A 26,892-nucleotide genomic window follows, 5' to 3' on the forward strand; every position below is an offset into this window, starting at 1 on the left:
CTGTTGTTAGACTAGCTACAGCTTGAGTTTCTAGCCACTAGGGGCTGACCTAACTCCACTCAGACCAAGTATTTTCTAAACATTTCTTATGCAAATTATCAGGCTCCAACACCATGTGCGGCCACGATGAAAAGAGAAACTGGAATTCCATACTTCTAAAGAGTAACCACTGAATTACACTGCTAATAAACTGTAATGTCTAGAACTGGTCCTCCTAACACCAAAGGGCTTGATGTTAGAAGAGAGAGAAACATCAGGTTTGGGTTCAAAGACAAGGGGCAAGAGAGGAACAAGAAATAACACAAATAGAACAAGAGAACTAGAAGGACATAAAAAAGTCCTAGCGTGGTGGTTCACCTCACTGTATCAGAATCACCTGAGGAACTCACCTGTCTAGCCCTTGTCCCAGACCCTGAATGATTCAGACTCCCCAGGGGTGGGACCTGAGCACCATATGTTCAAAAGAGCTCTGAGGTTAAGTTATGTGCAGCCAAGGTCAGAACAACTGTGCCAGCCTAATGCTCACTTCAGAGAAGAGGAGCCCAAGGCCCAGAGACAGCAGGTGTCTTGAACAGTCGTGTTTCCAAGTCATTACTGGGGCAAGCCCAGGTCCTCTGACTTGCCATCCAGTGCTCTCTGAGGGAATGTCCCCTGCCCCCTTCCAGTCACCAGGGCACCATAAGCACACCAGAGCACTTACGATTTGGCTTCTGGCAATCTTCCTGAATGATTCGGTGGATCTTTCTGTGCAGTTCTTTGTCTTCTCTGGTTACCTGAACAGGAAAAGCAGTTTGGCAAGAAAGCTTGGACATGGCCTTAACATAGCAACTGTGTCATCCAGGCTCCCAAATTAGTATTTAGGATAGTTTCTAAAGATTTCATAACAATTACCATGCCTATACAAATGTTGTTTTCTGTACTTGGCAACTGTCAAAACCGCTCTGTCCCGGAGCAGCTCTTACTTCCCTGTGGCTGGCAGTGGCCCACCCCCTGGGGAGCTGGCTCATGGAGCCACGATGTAAAGAGAAACTGGAATTCCATACTTCTAAAGAGCAACTTGCTTCTTAAACATTCAAAACACATTTATAAAATGTCTTTTATTTATTGTAGTGTTTTTGAGAGGGGCACCGGTGATCAGCCTCCGTTCTCCACCCCAGGACTTCTTCCTCTGCCCTGTCTTGTGTCTCACTAGGTTTCACCCCTTTAAGCACAAAGAAAAACAAATGACAAAAACACCATAAGGAAATGCTAGCAAGAGAGTAAATCCAGCCTATGCATGCCTATCCTTTGAAAACGCCTTCTGTTCTCAAAGGCAAACAGAACCTTGCTCCTTTCTCAACCAGCTCAGGTAAGAGCGAAGCAGCAACCAAATGGGTCTCACCTTCATGTTCAATAGTCAATCTAACATCAAAAAAGAAGAAAGAGGAGAGAGAGAGTGAAAGAAGGAGGGAAGGAGGCAGGAAGTAAGGGGAAAAGTGCAAGAAAGGAAGGGAAAGAGGAAAAGAGGAAGAAACAGCATGCAAACCAACACACGTCTCCAGAACGCCTGTCTGATCAGACCTCCAGGGGGACCAGATTTACAGAAGGGGCACATGGGTGACACCTGCCTGCCCTCCACCACCAGGTTATGGGGAAGATTAAATAAGGCAGGTGGGTGAGAACTGTGGAGGCCAGAAAGCACTCTACAAATACAAGTATTTACACTGCAATGATAGCAACTTCCCTGAGGCGAGGCCCCAGAAAAACTGAAATCTCCCAGGCCAGATGCTGAGGTGGAAGGAGAGCAGTGAAGTCAGAGAAGGCGAGTGGTTCGCAGAGGAAAGGAGAGCTGTTCTATTTCTGCTTGATCACCCCATTCCAGCTCACACTGATTCACAGGCGGAAGTGCCCCAGCCCTGCCACACCTCGACCCTGGCCTGCTGCCCAGGGCTGCTGCTCCTCAGGAAGAGCTGCCTTCCACATTCACAGGAGGCTGACTCCACAGCCTCTCAGGGGAATGCGAGGTGGGAAGAGCTGTGTTAAGGTGGACCACCCAGCATGAGCTTCTCCAACACACAAGAGGCAACAAACTCCCACCAGGACTTGCTATGTGTGTGTGTAGGGGGAAGTGGGGGAGGGCAGATAGACTGCATTCACCTTCACACAGATTGGAATGCCCTTTTCAAAAGTTACTCAAATAGTATTTAAAACATCTCCTACTTTAAAAAAATTCTCCAAAATGGGGAATTACTAGAGTAAATCAACATGAAGAAAATGTCCCCTTGAGGAGAGCTTCCTTTCAGGAATCATGTCTGCAAAGAATGAGGCTTCCGGGATCCTCAGAGTTTTGATGCATCTCCAGGAGAATCACTCTTAACTGAAGCCGCATTTACCCTATTGGCATCACTGGCCATAAGGAAGCCTGATTTCAGCTGGCCTCTATATTAAAGACAGGAAGTGAGGGGTGGACCTTTGCTTTTGCAAGTATGCTGCAAGCGAGCACTTGTACTCCTGGTGGGAGTGTCAACTGCTACAGCCTGTGGGAGGCCAATCAGACTGTGTCAACCAAAAGCTTAAAGGTACATGCCCTTTGCTCCAGCAGCTCCTCTTTTAAAAAAGAGTTAATCTTACAGAAACACTTAAGGTCACAAAGACTGGTGTTCAAAAATAGCTATAGTGACACTATTTCTGAGAACAAAAGTTAGCCACAACATCAATGTCCATCAGAAAGAAGTTGTTAAAAAAAACATATGGCAATTACCCATAATATGGAACCCCATGCAGACATCAAAAAGACTTAAGGTAGATTTTTAAGTACCAACATGGAAAGATGCTGGTGATGTGCTATTCTGGTACCCAAAAAAGCTGTGGGCATTATTTAAAAGTGGTTCTCAACTGCCCCAGGGGACACTTGGCAATGTCCTGGGACTCTGTCACAATTGAGGGGCTGCCACTAGCATCTAGTCAGTGAAGGCCAGGGAGACTGTTAACAGTGTGAAGGACAGCCACCCAAACACAGAATCATATAACTGAAATAGTGTTAAGGTTGAGAAATCCTGATTTAAAGGTTGATCACATGTTTTTGGAAAACAAAAAAGCCACAGAAGCTTGTATTTATATGTGTCTTTTGTAAAACACAAATAAATGCCTAGAAGAAAGGATGCTAAAAAATGGAACCCTGGAGAAAGGGCCAACTGTCCCTCTGATGTACCTCCTTAATGACTGATTTAAACAGTAAATAGGTATTCTTAAGTAATGAATCCATTTGTAATTGAAGTTCTAAAGGAAAAAAATTAAGTTGCAGTTCTCTTACGTAATATAGGTTATCAAAACCACCATCTTTCTGGAAAACAAGTCCTTTATCCTGCAGCAGCTGTATAGCATTCTTAAATATATTATGAATTGCCTTGGAAGTGGTGTCATTCTTAAGATCTGCCTGGGAAGAGGAAAAAGAAAAAAATAGAAGAGAAGACATAAGTTCCATTTTATAGCATCTGAGAGAAACAACCTAAACCTATGAAATGAAAAATGAAAAAGATAATCTTTGATTTTTTTAAATAGACAACTAAATCACTGTCTACACTTAGCTCATATATTTCATTAAAATTGTGATTACATACAACCTCCTCCTAAGGACTTCAAAGAATTTTACACATATTGAAATAAGTTGTGGATTCCAGAACGTAGAAAGTATTCAACAGTGTCCTTATTTTAAGTGGAGGAAGCAGCTGTGCAGAGACCTGTCAAAGGTGGACTCATGGGGCTGAAGGTGGGGAGGGGTCCTAGGCCACATGGAGGGGACCTTTGTGGCTGTCAGCTTTCAAGCTCCTCAATTTCAATACTGAATTTCAATTTCCAATATCCTCTCCTCTACGAGACAGATTTGCCTCAGTACGGTACCTATTTTTATTCCCAAGGAAGCCAGGCTTCAGCTATATACCACCATGATTAACTAGACTGTGTGATTACTAAGTTGAGGACTTTATTTCATCTCAGCTACCTCCTCCCTGGCATATGGTGGGTAATTAATAAAATTATTTGTGTAATGAATGGAAATAAATATCTCATTACAGAGGCTGTTTCTTAATTCCATTGGGGGTTTTCAGTTCATTCCTAAAACAAAGGAAGTAGTGAACAACAACTGTCCTTAAAGGTACAGATCCTTTTTTAATTGACAGAAATTTGTCAATATACTAAAAGGAAAGGCAGAGATTCTCAAGATGGTAGCATAAGTAGGGTGGCAGAAATCTCCTCCCAACACCATATGTATTTTGAAAATACAGTGAATACAACTACTCCTAAAAGAGTGACTGGTAGATACAGTACACAAGCCAGGCTACACACCTGCAAGAGCCTAACATCTCATGGAAAAGGGTAGGATACAAAGCCGTGACCCCGTGAGACCCAAGCATTCCCCTCATCCCAGCTCACCAGTGGGAGGAAGGGAATCAGAGTGGGGAGGGAGTGGAAGCAAAGCACTGCTAAATAACTAGCCCTGGTGGTCTGCCCCGGGAGCACAGACACACATAGCATGGCGCACTGGATACTGGAGGAGTGGAAAAGCAAGGTCTGAGACTGAGACTGCGAACAGGTTCCCACAGCCGGATGCCCTGGGACAAAAGAAAAGCGGGTACTTTAAAAGTCTTAAAGGGACAAGGGTTTAACAGGTGGACAAAATCATCCTGGCACACTCAGCTCAGCAGGCTAGGAACTTTTAAGGAAATTCAGGCACCCTAACCTCCTGGGTGGCAATGCAGCTCTGAAGCCCCTTGCAGCAATACGCAGCCTGCTGTTCCTCCCCGCCTCCACCAGTACTGAAAGCAAACTGGCTGACCCACCATTGTTGCAGAAAAGCTAGGGAGCAGCCCCACCAACAGCAACCACACAGCTTAGCACAGAGGCTTCTCCCTGCACATGGCTAACTGGCGCACACTCAGAGGCCCCTTCCTGCACGTCGTTGACCGGCACAGACAGCAGAGACCGGCACAGAGTCTGGGAGGCACAAAGGGGCTTTGCTCTTGCAGCAGAACACATGCTGCTCACCTGTGACCCCCGTCATTGCCCTCAGCCATCTCAAAGGCCATCCTGCCCACAGCAGCTTAGGGGATTAACCCAGAGGCTGCTCACTGTGTGTGATTAATGGGCACAGACAGCGGAGACAGGCGAGGGGACCAGCAAGAAGGAAGGGACTTTGTTCTCCCAGCTGACACACGTGCCACTTGCTGGTGACCACTCTCATTGCCATGAAAAGGCAAAAGAACCTTGTTAAGTCCCAAATTCCTCAAACACCAGAGAGAGGGCTCAGTGAGACTGAAATCACCAATCTTCCTGAAAAAGAATTCAAAATAAAAGTCATAAGCATGCTGATGGAGCTACAGAGAAACATTCAAGAGCTAAGGGATAAATTCAGGAGGGAGATAACATAAATGAAACAAACAATGAAAGGATTTAAGAGCAGGCTGGATGAGGTAGAAGAGACTGTTCATGGAATAGAAATCAGAGAACAGGAATACAGAGTTGAGGGAGAGAGAGAGATAAAAGGATCTCTAGGAATTAAAGACTATTAAGAGAACTGCGTGACCAATCCAAATGGAACATTATTCCCATAATTGAGGTGCTAGAAGAAGAGAGAGAAAAAGGGATAGAAAGTGTCTTTGAAGAAATAATTGATGCGGAGCCAAGACGGCGGCGTGAGTAGAGCAGCGGAAATCTCCTCCCAAAATCACATATATTTTTGAAAATACAACAAATACAACTCTTCCTAAAAGAGACCAGAAGACACAGGACAACAGACTACATCCACACCTGCGAGAACCCAGTGCCTAGCAAAGGGGGTAAGATACAAGCCGCGGCCCCGCGGGACTTGAGCGCCCCTCAACCCAGCTCCCGGCAGGAGGAGAGGAGTCAGAGCGGGGAGGGAGTGGGAGCCCAGGATTGCTGAACACCCAACCCTAGCCATCCGCACCAGAGCGCAGACACACAGTGCATGCGTGGGGTGCTGGAAACTAGGGAAACAGGACAGTAAGACCTGTGAGAGGGTCCCTGCAGCCGGTGCCCCGGGGACTAAGAAAAGCGAGTGCTTTTTGAAAGTCTTAAAGGGACAGGGACCCCACAACTGGACGGAAGTGTCCCAGAACACTTAGCACAGCAGCTGGGAATCCTGGGGAACTCTGGGTACCCTAACACCCTGTGCAGCAGGGCGGCTCAGAGGCCCATCACGGAGATAAACAGCCTTCCAGCCGTTTCCCCTCCAATGCAGCTCCGCCATATCATAGCAGCAGCCCGAGGCAGGCCACGCCCACAGCAACTGCGGAGCTGAAAGCCATAGCGGCTGGGCAAGAATCAAAGGCCCCATCTGCGGGCAGCTGCCCAGCACAAGCCACTAGAGGTCGCTGTTCTCCCAGGAGAGGAAGGCCACAAACCAACAAGAAGGGACGTTCTCCCAGCTGTCACTTGCCCCAGCTCCGCAAACTATCTCTATCACCATGAAAAGGCAGAATCTGAGACAGACAAAAATCACAGAGTCAACACCTGAGAAGGAGATAGACATAACCAGTCTTCCTGAAAAAGAATTTAAAATAAAAATCATAAACATGCTGATGGAGATGCAGAGAAATATACAAGAGCTAAGGGATGATGTCTGGAGGGAGATTACAGAAGTGAAACAATCTCTGGAAGCATTTATAAGCAGAATGGATAAGATGCAAGAGGCCATTGATGGAATAGAAACCAGAGAACAGAAACACATAGAAGCTGATGCAGAGAGAGATAAAACTATCTCCAGGAATGAAACAATATTAAGAGAACTGTGTGACCAATCCAAAAGGAATCATATCCGCATTATAGGGGTACCAGAAGAAGAAGAGAGAGAAAAAAGGGATAGAAGGTGCCTTTGCAGAAATAATTGCTGAGAACTTCCCCAAACTGGGGGAGGAAATAGTTGCTCAGACTACGGAAGTACACAGAACTCCCAACAGAAAGGACCCAAAGACACATAATAATTAAAATGGCAAAGATCAAAGACAAGGACAGAGTATTAAAGGCAGCCAGAGAGAAAAAAAAGGTCTCCTACAAAGGAAAGCCCATCAGACTATCATCAGACTTCTCAACAGAAACCTTACAGGCCAGAAGAGAATGGCATGATGTATTTAATGCAATGAAACAGAAGGGCCTTGAACCAAGGATACTGTATCCAGCACGATTATCATTTAAATATGAAGGAGGGATTAAACAATTCCCAGACAAGCAAAAGTTGAGGGAATTGGCCTCCCACAAACCACCTCTACAGGGTATCTTAGAGGGACTGCTCTAGATGGGAGCACTCCTAAAAACAGCACAGAACAAAACACACAACATATGAAGAATGGAGGAGGAGGAATAAAAAGGGAGAGAAATACTCAGCAGGCTGCATTTATAATAGCTCAATAAGTGAGTTAAGTTAGACAGTAAGGTAGTAAAGAAGCTAACCTTGAAACTTTGGTAACCACGAACCTAAAGCCTGCAATGGTAATAAGTACATATATTTCAATAATCACCCTAAATGTAAATGGACTCAATGCACCAATCAAAAGATACAGAATAATAGAATGGATAAAAAAGCAAGACCCATCTATATGCTGCTTACAAGAGACTCACCTCAAACCCAAAGACATGCACAGATTAAAAGTCAAGGGATGGAAAAAGATATTTCATGCAAACAACAGGGAGAAAAAAGCAGGTGTTGCAATACTAGTTTCAGACAAAATAGACTTCAAAACAAAGAAAGTAACAAGAGATAAAGAAGGACACTACATAATGAAAAAGGACTCAGCCCAACAAGAGGATATAACCATTATAAACATCTACGCACACAATACAGGAGCACCAATATATGTGAAACAAATACTAACAGAATTAAAGGAGGAAATAGAATGCAATGCATTCATTTTGGGAGACTTTAACACACCACTCAGCCCAAAGGACAGATCCACCAGACAGAAAATAAGTAAGGACACGGAGGCACTGAACAACACACTAGAACAGATGGACCTAATAGACATCTATAAAACTCTACATCCAAAAGAAACAGGATACACATTCTTCTCAAGTGCACATGCAACATTCTCCAGAATAGACCACATACGAGGCCACAAAAAGAGCCTCAGTAAATTCCAAAAGATTGAAATCTTACCAACCAACTTTTCAGACCACAACGGTATAAAACTAGAAATAAATTGTACAAAGAAAGCAAAAAGGCCCACAAACACATGGAGGCTTAGCAACATGCTCCTAAATAATCAATGGATCAACGACCAAATCAAAATGGAGATACAGCAATATATGGAAACAAATGACAACAACAACACAAAGCCCCAACTTCTGTGGGACGCAGCAAAAGCAGTCTTAAGAGGAAAGTATATAACAATCCAGGCATATTTAAAGAAGGAAGAACAATCCCAAATGAAGAGTCTAATGTCACAATTAACGAAATTGGAAAAAGAAGAACAACTGAGGCATAAGGTCAGCAGACGGAGGGACATAATGAAGATCAGAGAAGAAATAAATAAAATTGAGAAGAATAAAACAATAGAAAAAAATCAATGAAACCAAGAGCTGGTTCTTTGAGAAAATAAACAAAATAGATAAGCCTCTAGCCAGACTTATTAAGAGAAAAAGAGAGTCAATACACATCAACAAAATCACAAATGAGAAAGGAAAAATCAAGACAGACCCCACAGAAATACAAAGAATTATTAGAGAATACTATGAAAACCTATATGCTAACAAGCTGGAAAACCTAGGAGAAACGGACAACTTCTGAGAAAAATACAACCTTCCAAGACCGACCCAGAAAGAAACAGAAAATCAAAACAGACCAATTACCAGCAATGAATTGAAGTGGTAATCAAAAAACTACCCAAGAACAAAACCCTCACGCCAAATGGATTTACTTCGGAATTTTATCAGACATACAGAGAAGACATAATATCCATTCTCCTTAAAGTTTTCCAAAAAATAGAAGAGGAGGGAATATTCCTAAACTCATTCTATGAAGCTAACATCACCCTAATACCAAAACCAGGCAAAGACCCCACCAAAAAAGAAAAATACAGATCAATATCCCTGATGAACACAGATGCGAAAATACTCAACAAAATACTAGCAAACTGAATTAAAAAATACATCAAAAGGATCATACACCATGACCAAGTGGGATTAATCCCATGGATGCAAGGATGGTACAACATTAGAAAATCCATCAACATCATCCACCACATCAACAAAAACCACATGATCATCTCCATAGATGCTGAAAAAGCATTTGACAAAATTCAATATCCATTCATGATAAAAACTCTCAACAAAATGGGTAGAGAGGGCAAGTACCTCAACATAATAAAGGCCATATATGATAAACCCACAGCTAACATCATACTGAACAGCGAGAGGCTGAAAGCTTTTCCTCTGAGATCGGGAACTAGACAGGGATGCCCACTCTCCCCACTGTTATTCAACAGAGTAGTGGAGGTCCTAGCCATGGCAATCAGACAAAACAAAGAAATACAAGGAACCCAGATTGGTAAAGAAGAAGTCAAACTGTCACTATGTGCAGATGACATGATACTGTACATAAAAAACCCTAAACACTACACTCTAAAACTACCAGAACTAATATCAGAATTCAGCAAAGTTGCAGGATACAAAATTAACACACAGAAATCTCTGGCTTTCCTATACACCAACAATGAACTAATAGAAAGAGAAATCAGGAAAACAGTTCCATTCACAATAGCATCAAAAAGAATAAAATACCTAGGAATAAACCTAACCAAGGAAGTGAAAGACCTATACCCTGAAAACTACAAGACACTCTTAAGAGAAATTAAAGAGGACACTAACAAATGGAAACTCATCCCATGCTCTTGGCTAGGAAGAATTAATATCATCAAAATGGCCATCCTGCCCAAAGCAATATACAGATTTCATGCAATCCCTATCAAATTACCAACAGCATTCTTCAATGAACTGGAACAAATAGTTAAAAAATTCATATGGAACCACCAAAGACCCCGTATAGCAAAAGCAATCCTGAGAAGGAAGAATAAAGTGGGGGGATCTCGCTCCCCAACTTCAAGCTCTACTACAAAGCCACAGTAATCAAGACAATTTGGTATTGGCACAAGAACAGAGCCACAGACCAGTGGAACAGAATAGAGACTCCAAACATTAACCCAAACATATATGGTCAACTAATATTCGATAAATGGGCCATGGACACACAATGCGGAAATGACAGTCTCTTCAACAGATGGTGCTGGCAAAACTGGACAGCTACATGTAAGAGAATGAAACTGGATCACTGTCTAACCCCATACACGAAAGTAAATTTGAAATGGATCAAAGACCTGAATGTAAGTAATGAAACCATAAAACTCTTGGAAGAAAACACAGGCAAAAATCTCATGGACATAAACATGAGTGACTTCTTCATGAACTCATGAAGATCCCCAGGCAAGGGAAACAAAAGCAGAAATGAACAAGTGGGACTATATCAAGGTAAAAGCTTCTGTACAGCAAAGGACACCATCAATAGAACAAAAAGGTATCCTAAAGTATGGGAGAATATATTCATAAATGACAGATCCGATAAAGGGCTGACATCCAAAATACATGAAGAGCTCACACACCTAAACAAACAAAAAGCAAATAATCCAATTAAAAAATGGGCAGAGGAGCTGAAAAGACAGTTCTCTAAAGAAGAAATTCAGGTGGCTAACAGACACATGAAAAGATGCTCCACATCAATTGTCATCAGAGAAATGCAAATTAAAACCACAATGAGATATCACCTCACACCAGTTAAGGATCGCCATCATCGAAAAGACAATCAACAACAAATGTTGGCGAGGTTGTGGAGAAAGGGGAACCCTCCTACACTGCTGGTGGGATTGTAAACTAGTTCAACCATTGTGGAAAGCAGTATGGAGGTTCCTCAGAATGCTCAAAATAGAAATACCATTTGACCCAGTAATTCCACTTCTAGGAATTTACCCTAAGAATGCAGCACTCCAGTTTGAAAAAGACAGATGCACCCCTATGTTTATCGCTGCACTATTTACAATAGCCAAGAATTGGTAGCAACCTAAATGTCCATCAGTAGATGAATGGATAAAGAAGATGTGGTACATATACACAATGGAATATTACTCATCTATAAGAAAAAAAACAGATCCTACCATTTGCATCAACATGGATGGAGCTATAGTTTATTATGCTCAGTGAAATAAGCCAGGCGGAGAAAGACAAGTACCAAATGATTTCACTCATATGTGGAGTATAAGAACAAAGGAAAACTGAAGGAACAAAACAACAGCAGAATCACAGAACCCAAGAATGGACTAATATTTACCGAAGGGAAAGAAAGGGTCTGGGGAGGATGGGTGGGAAGGAAGGGACAAGGGAGGGGAAAAATAAAGGGGGCATTACAATTAGCATGTATAGTGTGTGTGGGGCACAGGGAGGGCTGTACAACACAGAGAAGATGAGTAGTGATTTTACAGCATTTTACTATGCTGATGAACAGTGACTGTGAAAGGGTATGTGGGGGGGACTTGGTGAAGGGGGGAGCCTAGCAAACGTAATGATCTTCATGTAATTGTAGATTAATGATGCCAAAATTTAAAACAATAAAAGTTAAATAAAGCTGACACCTAAGGGAAAAAAAAAAAAGAAAAAGAAATAATTGCTGAAAATTTCCCCAATCTGGGGAAGGAAATAGTCTCTCAGACCATGGAAGTCCACAGATCTCCCAACACAAGAGACCCAAGGAGGACAACACCAAGACATGTAATAATTAAAATGGCAAAGATCAAAGACAAGTAAAAGACAAGTAAAGAGTTCTAAAACCAGCCAGAGAGAGAAAAAAGATCACCTACAAAGGAAAATTCATCAGGCTATCATCAGACTTTGCAGCAGAAACCTTACAGGCCAGAAGGGAATGACATGATATATTCAACACAATGAAACAGAAGGGCCTCAAACGAAGAATACTGTATCCAGCAAGATAATCATTTAAATTTGAAGGAGAGATTAAACAATTCCCAGATAAGCAAAAGTTGAGGGAATTTACCTTCCACAAACCATCTCTACAATGTATTTTAAAGGGACTGCTCTAGATGGAAGTATGGCTAAGGCTAAATAGCTGTCACAAGAGAAAATGAAACTACAGCAAAGAAAGTAGACCAACCAAATACTAACTAAAGGTAAAATAAAATCAGCTATCCACAAAATCAGTTAAGGGAAACACAAAGAGTACAGAATAAAACACCTAACATATAAAGAGTGGAGGAGGAAGAAAAAGAAGGGAGAGAAATACAGAATCATCAGACTGTGTTTGTAATAGCATAATAAGTGAGTTAAGTTTTACAATTAGATAGTAAACAAGCTGCCATGGAACTTTTGGTAACCACAAATCCAAAGCCTGCAATGGCCGTAAGTACATATCTATCTATAATCACCCTAAATGTAAATGGACTGAATACACCAATCAAAAGACACAGAGTAATAGAATGGATAAAAAAGCAAGACCCATCTATAGGCTGCCTACAAGAGACTCACCTCAAACCCAAAGATATACACGGACTAAAAGTGAAGGGATGGAAAAAGATATTTCATGCAAACAATAGAGAGAAAAAAGCAGGTGTTGCATTACTTATATCAGACAAAAGAGACTTCAAAACAAAGAAAGTAATAAGAGAGAAAGAAGGACATTACATAATGATAAAGGGGTCAGTCCAACAAGAGGATATAACCATTATAAATATCTTTGCACCCAATACAGGAGCACCAATATATGTGAAACAAATACTAACAGAACTAAAGGAAGAAATAGAATGCAATCCATTCATTTTAGGAGACTTTAACACAGCACTAATTCCAAAGGACAGATCCACCAGACAGAAAATAAGTAAGGACACAGAGGCACTGAACAACACACTAGAACAAATGGACCTAATAGACATCTATAGAACTCTACATCCAAAAGAAACAGGATACACATTCTTCTCAAGTGCACATGCAACATTCTCCAGAATAGACCACATACGAGGTCACAAAAAGAGCCTCAGTAAATTCAAAAACACTGAAATTCTACCAACCAACTTGTCAGATCACAAAGGTATAAAACTAGAAATAAATTGTACAAAGAAAACAAAAAGGCTCACAAATACATGGAGGCTTAACAACATGCTCCTAAATAATCAATGGATCAATGACCAAATTAAAACAGAGATCAAGCAACATATGGAGACAAATGAAAATGACAGCACAACACCCTAACTTCTGTGGGACACAGCGAAGGCAGTTCTAAGAGGAAAGTACATAGCAATCCAGGCCTATTTAAAGAAGGAAGAACAATCCCAAATGAATAGTCTAAAGTCACAATTATTGAAACTGGAAGAAGAAGAACAAATGAGGCCCAAAGTCAGCAGACAGAGGAACATAATAAAGATCAGAGAGGAAATAAATAAAATTGAGAAGAATAAAACAATAGAAAAAAATCAATGAAATCAAGAGCTGGTTCTTTGAAAAAATAACAAAATACATAAAGCCCTAGCCAGACTTATTAAGAAAAAAAAAGAATCTACACATATAAAGAGAATCAGAAATGAGAAAGAAAAAATCACTACGGACACCACATTTAGGAGCATGTTGTTAAGCCTCCATGTATTTGTGAGCCTTTTTGTTTTCTTTGTACGATTTATTTCTGTACAGAAATACAAAGAATTATTAGAGAATACTATGAAAGTCTATATGCTAACAAACTGGATAACCTAGAAGAAATGGACAATTTTCTAGAAAAATACAACCTTTCAAGACTGACCCAGAAAGAAAGAGAAAATCTAAACAGAGCAATTACCAACAATGTAATGGAATCGATAATCAAAAAACTACCCAAGAACAAAATTCCTGGACCAGAACAATTCACTGCTGAATTTTATCAGACATTTAGACAAAACATAACACCCATTGTCCTTATAAAGTTTTCCAAAAAACAGAAGAGGAGAGGGAATACTGCCAGACTCATTCTGTGAAGCCAGCATCACTCTAATACCAAAACCAGGCAAAGATACCACAAAAAAAGGAAAACTACAGACCAATATCCCTGATGAACATAGATGTAAAAATACTCAACAAAATATTCGCAAACCAAATTCAAAAATACATCAAGAGGATCATACACCATGACCAAGTGGGATTCATCCCAGGGATGCAAGGATGGTACAACATTCGAAAATCCATCAACATCATCCACCACATCAACAAAAAGAAGGACAAAAACCACATGATCATCTCCACAGACGCTGAAAAAGCATTCGACAAAATTCAATATCCATTCATGATAAAAACTCTCAATGAAATGGGTATAGAGGGCAAGTACCTCAAAATAATAAAGGCCATATATGACAAACCCACAGCCAACATCATACTTAACAGTGAGAAGCTGAAGGCTTTTTCTTTAAGATCGGAAACAAGACAAGGATGCCCACTTTCCCCACTTCTATTTAACATAGTACTGGAGGTCCTAGCTATGGCAATCAGACAACACAAAGAAATAAAAGGCATCCAGATTGGCAAGGAAGAAGTTAAATTGTCCCTGTTTGCAGATGACATGATATTGTACATAAAAAACCCTAAAGACTCCACTCCAAAACTACTAGATCTAATATCTGAATTCAGCAAAGTTGTAGGATACAAAATTAATACACAGAAATGTGTTGCTTTCCTATACGCTAACGATGAGCTAGCAGAGAGAGAAATCAGGAAAACAATTCCATTCACAACTGCATCAAAAAGAATAAAATACCTAGGAATAAATCTAACCAAGGAAGTGAAAGACCTATACCCTGAAAACTACAAGACACTCTTAAGAGAAATTAAAGAAGATACCAATAAATGGAAACACATCCCGTGCTCTTGGATAGGAAGAATTAATATTGTCAAAATGGCCATCCTGCCTAAAGCAATCTACAGATTCAATGCAATCCCTATCAAAATACTGACAGCATTCTTCAGTGAACTGGAACAAATAGTTCTAAAATTCATATGGAATCACAAAAGACCCCGAATAGCCAAAGCAATCCTGAGAAGGAAGAATAAAGCAGGGGGGAATCTCACTTCCCAACTTCAAACTCTACTATAAAGCCATAGCAATCAAGACAATTTGGTACTAGCACAAGAACAGACCCATAGACCAGTGGAACAGAATAGAGAGTCCAGATATTAACCGAAGCATATATGGTCAATTAATTCATGATAAAGGAGCCATGGATATACAATGGGGAAATGACAGCTTCTTCAACAGCTGGTGTTGCCAAAACTGGACAGCTACATGTAAGAGAATGAAACCAGATTACTGTCTAACTCCATACGCAAAAGTGAACTCGAAATGGATCAAAGACCTGTAAGTCATGAAACCATAAAACTCTTAGAAGAAAACATAGGCAAAACTCTCTTTGACATAAACATTAACAACTTCATGAACATATCTCCCTGGGTAAGGGAAATAAAAGCTAAAATGAACAAGTGGGACTATATCGAACTAAAAAGTTTCTGTACAGCAAAGGACACCATCAGTAGAACAAAAAGGCATCCTACAGCATGGGAGAATATATTCATAAATTACATATCCAATAAGGCGGTGACATCCAAAATATACAAACAAAAAGAAAATAACCCAATTAAAAGATGGGCAGAGGATCTGAACAGACACTTCTCCCAAAAAGAAATTCAGATGGTCAACAGACACATGAAAAGATGCTCCACATCACTAATCATCAGAGAAATGCAAATTAAAACCACAATATCACCTCACACCAGTTAGGATGGCCAACATCCAAAAGACAAACAACAATAAATGTTGGTGAGGATGTAGAGAAAGGGGAACCCTCCTCCACTGCTGGTGGGAATGTAAATTAGTTCAACCATTGTGGAAAGCAGTATGGAGTTTCCTCAAAAAACTCAAAATAGAAATACCATTTGACCCAGGAATTCCACTGCTAGGAATTTACCCTAAGAATGCAGCAGCCCAGTTTGAAGAAGACATATGCACCCCTATGTTTATCGCAGCACTATGTACAATAGCCAAGAAATGGAAACAACCTAAGTGTCCATCAGTAGATGAATGGATAAAGAAGATGTGGTACATATACACAATAGAATATTATTAAGCCATAAGAAGAAAACAAATCCTACCATTTGCAACAACATGGATGGAGCTAGAGGGTATTATGCTCCGTGAAATAAGCCTGGCGGAGAAAGACACGTATCAAATGATTTCACTCATCTGTGGAGTATAAGAACAAAGGAAAAACTGAAGGAACAAAACAGCAGCAGACTCACAGAACCCAAGAATGGAATAACAGTTACCAAAGGGAAAGGGATTGGGGAGGATGGGTGGGAAGAGAGGGAGAAGGGGAAAAAGGGGCATTACGATTAGCACATATAATAAAGGGGGGGCACAGGGAAGGCAGTATAGCACAGAGAAGACAAGTACTGATTCTATAGCATCTTACTACGCTGATGGACAGTGACTGTAATGGGGTATGTGGTGGGGACTTGATGATGGGGGGAATGTAGTAACCACAATGTTGCTTATGTAAGTGTATATTAATGATACCAAAAAAAAGATATTAAAAGGGATGAGAGCTCCAAGGAAACATGACAAAGCTTCTAAAGAAGTGTTTGAAAGCAAAATCCTACCCCTAACGAAGGCACTTCTGAAGGCCATCTGGGGTAGCATGCTTGAAATTTGCTGAAGACATTTCCCCCCAGTAACAGGAAGAGGAAAGAAACCCCCAAATGGCCTCAAGTGCTGACAATTCCATAACTCGAGAAACCTTTCTTTCTGGAAGAGGTCTCCCAAACAAGCACTGTTTTAATCACATAGATCTGGTGATGTTTAAAAACATGCTCTCTGGGACTGAAGAGGACAGTTTAATAACACTCTTAAATTAATAGTCTAATAAGTTTTTCCTTAACAGAGGAGCAAGCTAGAGAATCTGGTCATTAGACCATTAGGGCCTAAAAGTTGACTAACGTTCCAGGTTATGACAACACCCATTCTCTGAAGGGAGAGTAAGGCCCAGAACTACTTGATGGCTCCCACAGGTGGAAAAGATATTTCAGTGTGTTTAGAATAAACATCTCACCTAACAAATCTCAGCCATAATCTTACTCAGGGGGCTTTAGGCAAAGCTGTTTTTAATTTCATACATGAATGCTCTTATTTAGGGGAAGCATAATCAACCCAGTATAGATGCCACACAAAACTTTTAACTTCTTAATTTTTATAACTCTAAGGAGCCTCTTCTTCTTTAGTTGATTTAATGTAAGGATGCAAAGGGTTGAGGGTTGATTTTGTTATCTCTTCCCAGTATGGAAATAAACTGGAATCTAACTAGAAATGATTGTTACATGGTTATTTCAATTATTTCCATCATTAAAAATGACTCTTGGTTACTCCCAGACCATACAAAAAACGCAGCTCCTCCTCCCAGATTTCAGTAAGATTGAGCAGCAGGCAGAGAGAGTAGGCCTGCAGGATTAGAAGCAGTTTCATCTGTGAACACGTAGGACCAAATAGAAAGAGCTCTCTATAAATATAAACAATATGCAAATCTTCGTTTCCAAAAACATTTGCCTCGGCTGACCTCTGGACGTATTTCCCTACTGGTTATAAAAACAGAATCTCAAGGGTAGAGCCTCCAATCACCTCTTCTAGCCAGTAGCTTTTCCTGGCCTGGGATTTGTGTCTATGACAGCTTCATCTGATTTCAGGAAACCAAAATTGTTCAGAGACAAAAACAGTGACTGGCTGAAAGTGCTAAGCCCTTCGCAGGCCTCTCCCTGTCACAGGTCAGGAACTGGGTGGATCTCTGAAATATATATAGTCTTCATTCCCAAACACACTCAACATTTATCCAGCTGTCAAAGAACACAATGGTTTGTCAAGGTCTGCTTATCATGTTTCTGGATTTGCTAAGGAGGGCCACTAGGGAAAAAAAAGAAAGGGGGAAAAATATTCAAACCCACTCTCCCCCTGCTTCTACACTATAACATCATCACAGTGATTTCTGTGGAAGTGCCAAAGGATCTAGAGGCTTTCAGCATCATCGTAAAGCATCCTTAGTCTCCCAGGCTCAATTTAATTACACTGGCCTCCCCAACCAGAGCTTTATGAGGGAATAATTCACAATTTATGGAAAAACAGTTTTCAAAGAGCAAATGTAGTGCCACCTTCATTCATTTATTTTTAAACCTAGTGCACTGGGCAGACACAAGTTTCTGCTATAAGTACTTTCAGCAAGATACGCCCAAGTTCCCCACGGACTGTTGTGAGTGGAGGCAGCTTTTGGTCCTCAGCGTCCTCAAATCTCTCCAATTAATTATAGCGATCACAGAAGAGCTGGCTCATAGGAAGAATGTAGCCTTTGCTAAGCTTCAAAGTTTCCTTTCAAACATGCCGACAGAGTGGCCAGAAGTCCCAGGAGGCCAGTCTGGCATTAAGTTTCCTCTGAATGATTAAGTGGAAAGGTCAATCTTGCTGTCAGCGGACAGCCGGAGAGCTGCAACTTTTCAGAAACAACGATGGCACAGAACAAAAGGGCCAGTCCTGACCCTCTCCACCTGGGTGTTTCCTGAAACTCTCTCTCTCATCTCCATGTATGAAATCACGGGTTACTGGGTGCCAGGAAGAGATAATTAGGCTTGCAAATGAACCTGAGAAGCAGTGGTCATGACTAGGTCAGGATGGAGACCTGGTATCCGTTCCACCAGAATCATGAAGAGCTACTTTTGCTACCTAACAAGGGTATTCACGCCAGCCCTGTTGGTAATGGCAAGACTGGAAAACATCCAAACAGTGCAAGAATGGAGAGACTAGTTAAATTATGGTATGTGGAAAAAAAGATTATTACATAGAGGCAGATGTATGTGTACAGGTAGGAAAGGATCTATGAGACACAATATTCAATGAAAAGCTAGGTATTGTGTTTAGCATGTTGCCATTTGTTTAAAAAAATGGGACACAACTAAATCTAGTTTATATATGCACAGACTATCTCTGGAAGGATATTCATGAGACCAGTAATGATATCTTTGGGGAAAGGTGGTGGGAGGGAGGAAGGGAAAGAAATTTACTTTGAAGTGGGTATTTTCAGGGCCTATTTAAATTGTTCAAAGCCATCATTCCTTCTATCAACAAATAATTAATGAGAACTTACTTTGTACCAATCCTGTTCTAGGCCCTGGTTCTAGAAAGCAAAGAACAAGAAAGACAAGACCTCTGCTCTTATAGAATTTAAATTCTGGCAGAGGAACAGGCCAGCAAACAAATACCAGTGATATCGTGAGATATGAAAATCAGGTGATAACATAATGCGGAAACAGGTAGCTATCAGAGAAGATGGTCGGGGAGGGAAAGAAGGTGGCATTTAAACAGAGGTCATTCTCTGGCAGGATAAATTAAATAAATATGAGTCATGCTATAACACTAAAAATCCTAAAAGCTGCAATGAAAGGGAAAATCTAAAACCAAAGTCTCAACTGATTCTTAATTCTAAGCAAATTAGTAAACACCAACCAACTTAAGCTCATCTGTAACACTAGGGGTGAATTAATGGGGACAGCTCTTTCCAGGAGGAATAAGAGATTACTTGAGTGTTCCTTGAAATTTTTACTTATCAACCAGACTAAATACAACTTGGTCTCCACTCAAACTCCTAAAGCACAACAGTTTAACCTTATTCAGGAGAAAACGGAGCAAGTCATAAAAAACCTTGGTTCAAGTTCAAGAATCATTCTGTTGGTCAATAAATCATCGAGAGGATAGTCACCTCTTCTCATCTATTTCTTCCCTCATCTGGCTCCTGCTGAGATTACTTACCCACCTCAGTAAGTACTAAGAACTAAGTTACAAACCTTAGACCTTTTTTTTTCTACCCACAGATAAAGCTTATTGAGATGAAGTAAAGAGGGAAAAAGGAGAGGTCCATTCTTATTTCAAATTCTTAGTCGTCAGTGACCTTTCCAGAATAGAAACAACATAAGATAGAACTATAGTCTCTATCCCTGGGCCCACCTTCTGAGTCTTAATGCTATGGTCATATTCACCTATACCCTTCAGCTGCAGATTTACGATAGGAGACTTGAATTCTCATGTGAGCATGTTACACTTACTAGTTCAGAGCAGGTACTGTGAATCACAGGCTGACTGGCAATTGACAGCAGTGACTCCACCATTTCCAATTCCTGCTGGTAAAATGTTTGTACTTTGTTCTCCACAAGGAATTCTTTGGCTTTCTCACTCAGCAAACACGTAAGACTGGCAAGATCCAAGGCACCTGGATGACTGCTGGGGGAAAATTTTGAAAAGCCCTGCAGAAAACCATCCCTTTTGTTGCTTTTTGGGGTGCATAAAATTGAAACATAGCAAGGAAATGCAACACTATATTGATGCTTGTTTTTAACATAAAGGGCAATTTATACTGTGGTTGTTTGAAAGGATGAGGCAGAACTATGGGAACTAAGATATTCAGGATAGCTTTAGAAAAAAAAAGTCAAGCTAAAAAGAGTAGATTAGATATGGTCCCAGTTTTGTAAAAAAGCAAGCAACAACTCACAAAATATATGGGTGAATATTCATGTTTGTGTATGCATAGAAGAAAAAAGCCTACTAGGATACACGTCAGTCTATGAACAATGGTAACCTCTGGGAAGTGGTACTTGAATGGCAGGAGACAGGAAAATGGAGGACCTCCACTTTATAGAGGTCTACAGCTTAGTTTTTTTTTTTTTTAACATAATTTTTAGGAATATGTAACAAATACACATACAAAAATTTAAAGAGTACACAGCGAAATGTCTCCTCTTTATCCTCCTTCCAATTCCCCAGAAGCCACTGATTGTTATCCTGACATCCCACCCCAGAGTTCTTGATGTCATCTACTAGCAAATATGCATATATTCTTAATCCTCCTGTTTCCCCCCCACCCCACCCCCACACACACCAGAGTAAAATCATTCCTGGTTGGGAACAGCTGGATTCATTTTTTGCAGTTTTTATCACGATGTGTCACAATGTGGTGTTGTGACTGTGATGGGCCATGGTGGTTTTCTTTAGTTTCTGGCCTTGGGGCTCACTGGACTTTTTAGAGCTTTGTGTTTTAAGTTTTTATCGAACTTAAAAGCATTTCAGCCATTATTTTATCATACATTTGCTCTCTCCACTCCCTCAGGGACTCCAATTACACATATTTTCCTCACAACCACCTCAGAACATCTCTACTATTATTACCTCCCTACAAGACCTACAGATGAGGGGACTTGGTCACAGCCCCATGGTGAGTAAGTGGATGGCTCAGGATTTGAACCCAGGCCCACCCTGGCGTCTGGGCTCCCACTGCTTGGCCTTAATGCTGTGGTCACATCTTCAGCAGTGACAGGCTGTAACTTACCTTAGTGCCTGTTTTTTCTCTAGGGCTGGGCTGCTGAAAGGCCGGTCATAAATCTTCCGGTAGATGCTGGGCAGCTCAAGCAGCCTTGCAATCTGAATGCTGCACACTGGATCGTCTACTTTATCTAACAAGCCACGGAAATTATACGGAGATCAGTTATTTTCCAAGTGCAAACTACTGCTGGGATGACAGTAAATGAGGCACTCAGTGGGTTTCTTCCCTCATGGGTATCCAGGGATCTTTCATTCTAGATGCAATAAATGGTTCCCAGTCATCCTTCCAGGGGGAATTTGATGTCAGAGGCTTGGTAAGGAGCAGACTGGGACTAGGAGAACGTATTAGCTTATTCACTCCTCTGTACAATGGTGGACGCAGGGATTTTATTTTATGAGATTTCCAAAAACCAGCCCAAGCAGTGCAAAGATCAGGGACTGTCATATTTCTGATAAGCTAATTTTTTTTCAAAGTTAATGGACTCAAAAGTAATCTCTATCATTTTAAAGAATATGGACACTCTGCCCTAAATGGATTGACACTTAGAACTTCAAAGTACTCTAGAAACTCTATTATGTTGTCCAAATAAATTTGCCAGCTATATATAATAAATCATTTGTTTTCTTTCCTATTTAGTTACCTCTCTTCAAAATAAAATTAGGAAGTGCTGCTTTTCTAAAGAAAGCATGTCATGAAATATAATTTCCTCCATTAAACAGAATTAAATATTTTTGTCTAAACTTTTTAGAAGCTTGATTTTTAGCCAAACAGGAGTTAACTGTACATACACCCAAAATAACAAACAATGTGGCAGAAATATCTTGTGCTTACAATAAGCAGTTGCATGAATTTCTCGCTCTTCTCTGTATGTGCGGATATAACCTCTGATCCGGATAATGTCTCCAATTTCTATCTTTGTTCTCTGCTCGATGGTCTCTTGCACCTTCATAAGCTGGGAGGTTAAGCTCAGCTCTCTTGCACTTGGAGCAGCTGTAGGTCCAGAATGAAAGGGAGAGATGTGTAACATAATCACTCCACCATATTTGTGAGGTCGTTTTAGGGTAAAACCAACACAAGACATTTATTGCAGTTCTGATTAGTTGCTCTACTGCAGGAAGTGTTGTTAACCTTTTGAAATCCTGAGTAACTTTCTGAAGTCGGCATAACCTTTTGAAACTACCTGAGTAAAAGGCATAAACTATTGCTTACTCAGAAGTAGGGTGAAGGGAACAGAGACTAGGAAAAGGCTTGACAACCCAAGTGGGTGAGTTCTGATGTGGCTCCAAAGTCTTCTTTCCCACCTCTGCATTGCCAGTGCAGTCAAAGGGCTCTAAGTGGTCCTGAGCTGAATTCTGCATGAGTTCAGCTAGCTTCAGTGGCAACAACTCTAAACAACCTTTTAAAGTATCCTTGCAGGGAGAGAGGTCTGGAATAAGGGCAGCCCCCAAGTCTCCATTTGCAGTTCTGTTTATGGGGAAGGCAAATTCACCTTTGGCTGATTTACCACCTATGTGCTCAACACCCTAGTCTCTCATATTTGTTGGGTAAGCAGGCTAATCTCTACAGGCTAATCTGTCTGTCTCTCGATCACACACACACACATGCACACACATACTCACTTAAAAACTATACCACTTAAAACTGTAAGCTTAAGCAACTTGATGGTGAAAAGAACCCAATGCACATTTAATTCTAGATAATTTTTATCATTCAAATTTACTTCCATATTAATAATAATAGCCACCAATATTTGGGTAATACAGGTTCCGTTCTAAGGACTTTGGAATGTATTAGCACATCTAATCCTCACAACCAACTCCTATTTATTATTAGCGCCAATTTATAGATGGGGAAACCAAGTCACAGAGAGGTCAAGCCACTTGCCTGAAGTAAAACTAGTACGCCACAAAGCTGAAGTTTGACCCAGGCAGTTTCTGACTCAGGAGACTCCTTTTATTCTTTATTTTCTGCTACCTGCCTGCCCCATGAGTATTCTCATATTTTCCACACTTATAGCCAGCATGTAAACAATTTTGTGTTCTGATTTTCTGCGGAGCATAATTGCAAATACATATATGTATCCACAGAATCTGTACAATTCAGCACTTTAAATAACATTACAGCATTCTGCCATGTTAATATTCCAGTTTAGCCAGATTATTTAGCTAGTCTCATTAAATATTTCAACCACCTCCCTTTTATACTGTTTTATTTTTATTCTTATCACTAACTCTGTATGGGGCTTAGTGGTCAGCTCTTGGGTAATGCATAATGCAGTCAGGCAGACATGGCTGAAATCTCAGCTGTGTGACCTTAGGCAGGCTGCTTAACCTCACAGTGCCTATTTCCTGATAACAAGAACAGAGTCCATCTCATGCATAAAGATATTGTACATGATCTAAGTTAACTCTTATATCATGAATTTAGCACAATGTTAGATCCATAGGAGATATTCAATAAATGTCAGCTATTTGTGAAAATGAATAATTAAGCCCTACAGAAAATAGGATTTTTTCTTTGGGGTCTTTCATTGGGGATTACTGGATAGAGAAATACAAACAGGTTTATAGTTCACTGCATATTACCAGAATGTTTGCCAGAAAAAAAACTAATCAAAGCGTTCTTCCTTTACAAGATGGCACCAACAAGCATTGTGTGCAGGCCCGTAGCCTTTACACCGTCTTTAGTCATTTGAATTTTTAATACCTTAAAAAATGCATAATGATGCTGTTTTATTTTATTTTGCTTTTAAACTGCCAGAGAGGCTACATATTTTGACACAAGATGAACTACTCTCTGTATTTTTTATGTATAAGCCCTTCATCTTTTTGAACACTTTATATTAGGTTCTGGAAATTTTCTTAGGGAAGCTTTATCAGTTATGCCAATTACACCCACTCTCCCCATTCCACTGCTTTCTCTTTTATGTTTATTCAATTTCATTTTATTACATAAAAGTTACAAAAAAATCTTTTAGCTTACCCTCTTGTTGGTAAAGATAGCTTTCAATGCTTTAATAATTAGGGACTTATGAGAGTTTAACATATATACCACCATACTTATGGCAGTGAATATACAACTCTACCTTCTTTGGGTTATTTCATATAAGCTTCAAGAAAGGGATCACACTTACCTCTTTTTTAATTTTATTACCTACCTAAACCAACATTTGTTAAATGCTGATTTATTTCCTATGTTGCATTTCTGGTTTGACATGTACTAGGGTTCTTATAATGGAATGAATTCTCTTTTTTGGTCTATGATCAAATTTTCTGCTTTTTAATATAATACAACTTAGATAACAGTGGCTTTGTAATATGCAGAGGCATCACTTTTCTCTTAACACATTGCTATACCAAGGGAAAAGCAACATAGGGAGCACAGGGAGCTCTGTGTCTCCAGGAACCAACACCTAGGTATCTAGACACAATCACTTCTAAAGTTACTCAGCTTGCTGGGTTTCTTCCGCAAATACCTAAGTACTACTTTTTACAAAGTTATTTCACCAGTGTTTCTGTCCCCAAGTCCTCTTCCACTTAGGCTGACTTTCAAATGTATGATAACAAATGTTTTATACAGTGCTGCTGCAACGATCAGACGGAAGGCTGGTCTGAGGAAGAGGCCCAGCTTTTGTCTAAAGGGCCAGGCAAACTGCTGAAAGAAGGGCTCGACATGTGTAATCTAATGACTATGATGGAGGGCTCCAGCCTGACAGCATATCATTTTATGTAGCCTATTCCACCCCTTTCAAATTCTAGTATTAAGGGCCAAGCTTTCTTAACTTTCTCATAAGCTAAGTCCAAATGGTACATTCAACATGACATTTATAGTAGTTAATATAATATTCATATACCTTAATGGGCTAGGAAGTGATTCTGACTCAGACTAAATTTTCTTTAAAAAAATTAGTCTTGTTGGCCACTTCCCAGTGGGACGCTTTTAAACTGAGAGCAATTAAATTAAAAGGAGAGAATGAGTTGGGAACAATTTTAAAATGTCTCTTCATATACAACATGATGAGAATGAGTTTCAGGGCTCTTCCTGTACTCTACTAGTCTCAAAGCAATTTCCAACTAAGGCCACTATGACTATTCATCTGATCGTTTACTTACAGATATTTTTAAAATCTCATTCTTGGTATTAATAGCCATTTTATCTAAAAAATTATTGAGTATAAAAGCCATATAATAATCCTGATGGTATCATTTTTTAAGAAAAGAAGTTTATTTTGAAAACTAAAACAATATCTAAAACTACAGCCCATGGGTTAAATTAATCTATAACCTCATTTTATAAATAAAGTTTTATTGGAACACAACCATGCCCATTTGTTTATCTGTCTATGGCTGCTTCTGAGTTACATGGCAGTGTTGAATAGTTGAGAGGCAGACCACATGACCCACAAGGCAGAAAACATTTACTATGGCCCTGTACAGAAAAAGTTTGCTGAACTTCTGTCTGAAAGAAGTATGCATACCTAAATTACACCTTCTGTTTGAAGACTGTGACAATACAATAACCATGGATCTGCAAATGACTTTATACCATAGATATATATGAAAATTCAAATATCTGTGTTAAAGGTTTATTTTTTGCCCGTGAGATGTCTGCATAAAAACCTGTTTTGTCTCTTAATTTTCTTTTTTTATCTACAAAGCTTCCTAAGCAAAGCAGTGCCACTGATTTAGATGCCCACAAACTGGGAAATGGGAATACCAAAGTTAAGTGAAACTGATGGCCAAATGCTAAATGTAAATACATCAGAAAATTCAGCAAAGGAGCATTCCACTGGTCAGTATAACCAAAGTAGGAAGCTGAGATTCTGACAGGTAATGGCAGAAAGGAGAGAAGAAACCACTCTAGGGTTGCACACTCCCACGATGTGTAACATGAGGAGACAGACACTAGATGTTACATATCAGAGCAGGCAGTATTACTGAACAGCCCTGCTGTTTATGCCACCATACTGTGTATGTTGTAAAACAGAAAACAAGGCCCTAAATACTGTACCTTCTCAAGAACCAAAATCATTCCAATATTGCACAGTATTTTTTTAATATTATGAAATTTAAGAAATTTAAAAAAATACCTAAGAACTATTAAAAGCTACTCAAATTTCAAATGCTTTTTCTGTTATAGTCATGTTCAATATAAAATTTTAAAGTTCTTTTTCAGTTTATACTATTTAATAGCTAATTTCAAAGGAATCCTATCTTACCCTCTCATCAATCTCAGAATTTCTGGTATATCTGTTTGAACACGTAGAAATTTCAGAAAATCTGGCTCATGGCAGCATAGAAATCAGTGGCAACCTTTTAAGAGTAAAAGTCTTCAAAATATTAAGTCAAGTGATAAGCCCAGGCCAAGAGGATTCTGACCTGAACAGCAATTAGGCTAAAACAACTTGACTTGCATAGTAACAGTC

The 26,892-nt window shown here is 40.0% G+C and overlaps 1 protein-coding gene across 7 annotated transcripts in view; it reads right to left on the bottom strand.

Annotated features, from left to right (window-relative positions):
• STN1 (STN1 subunit of CST complex) overlaps window positions 1–26,892 on the bottom strand; it is a 44,800-nt gene that overhangs the window by 7,406 nt on the left and 10,502 nt on the right. For 5 of the 7 annotated variants that reach the window (XM_036898482.2, XM_057506281.1, XM_036898485.2 and 2 more), the window contains 5 exons: window positions 22,299–22,457; window positions 21,474–21,597; window positions 20,197–20,371; window positions 3,293–3,415; window positions 701–773 (listed from right to left, as the gene is read on the bottom strand). In XM_036898482.2, coding sequence (XP_036754377.2) covers window positions 701–773; window positions 3,293–3,415; window positions 20,197–20,371; window positions 21,474–21,597; window positions 22,299–22,457 — 654 coding nt within the window. The remainder of the gene's footprint in view (window positions 1–700; window positions 774–3,292; window positions 3,416–20,196; window positions 20,372–21,473; window positions 21,598–22,298; window positions 22,458–26,892) is intronic. The other 2 variants (XM_036898483.2, XM_057506282.1) reach the window with 2 other exon arrangements.

This window comes from Manis pentadactyla, chromosome 8, assembly GCF_030020395.1.
Source record: "Manis pentadactyla isolate mManPen7 chromosome 8, mManPen7.hap1, whole genome shotgun sequence".
In the NCBI taxonomy this organism is placed as follows: domain Eukaryota; kingdom Metazoa; phylum Chordata; class Mammalia; order Pholidota; family Manidae; genus Manis; species Manis pentadactyla.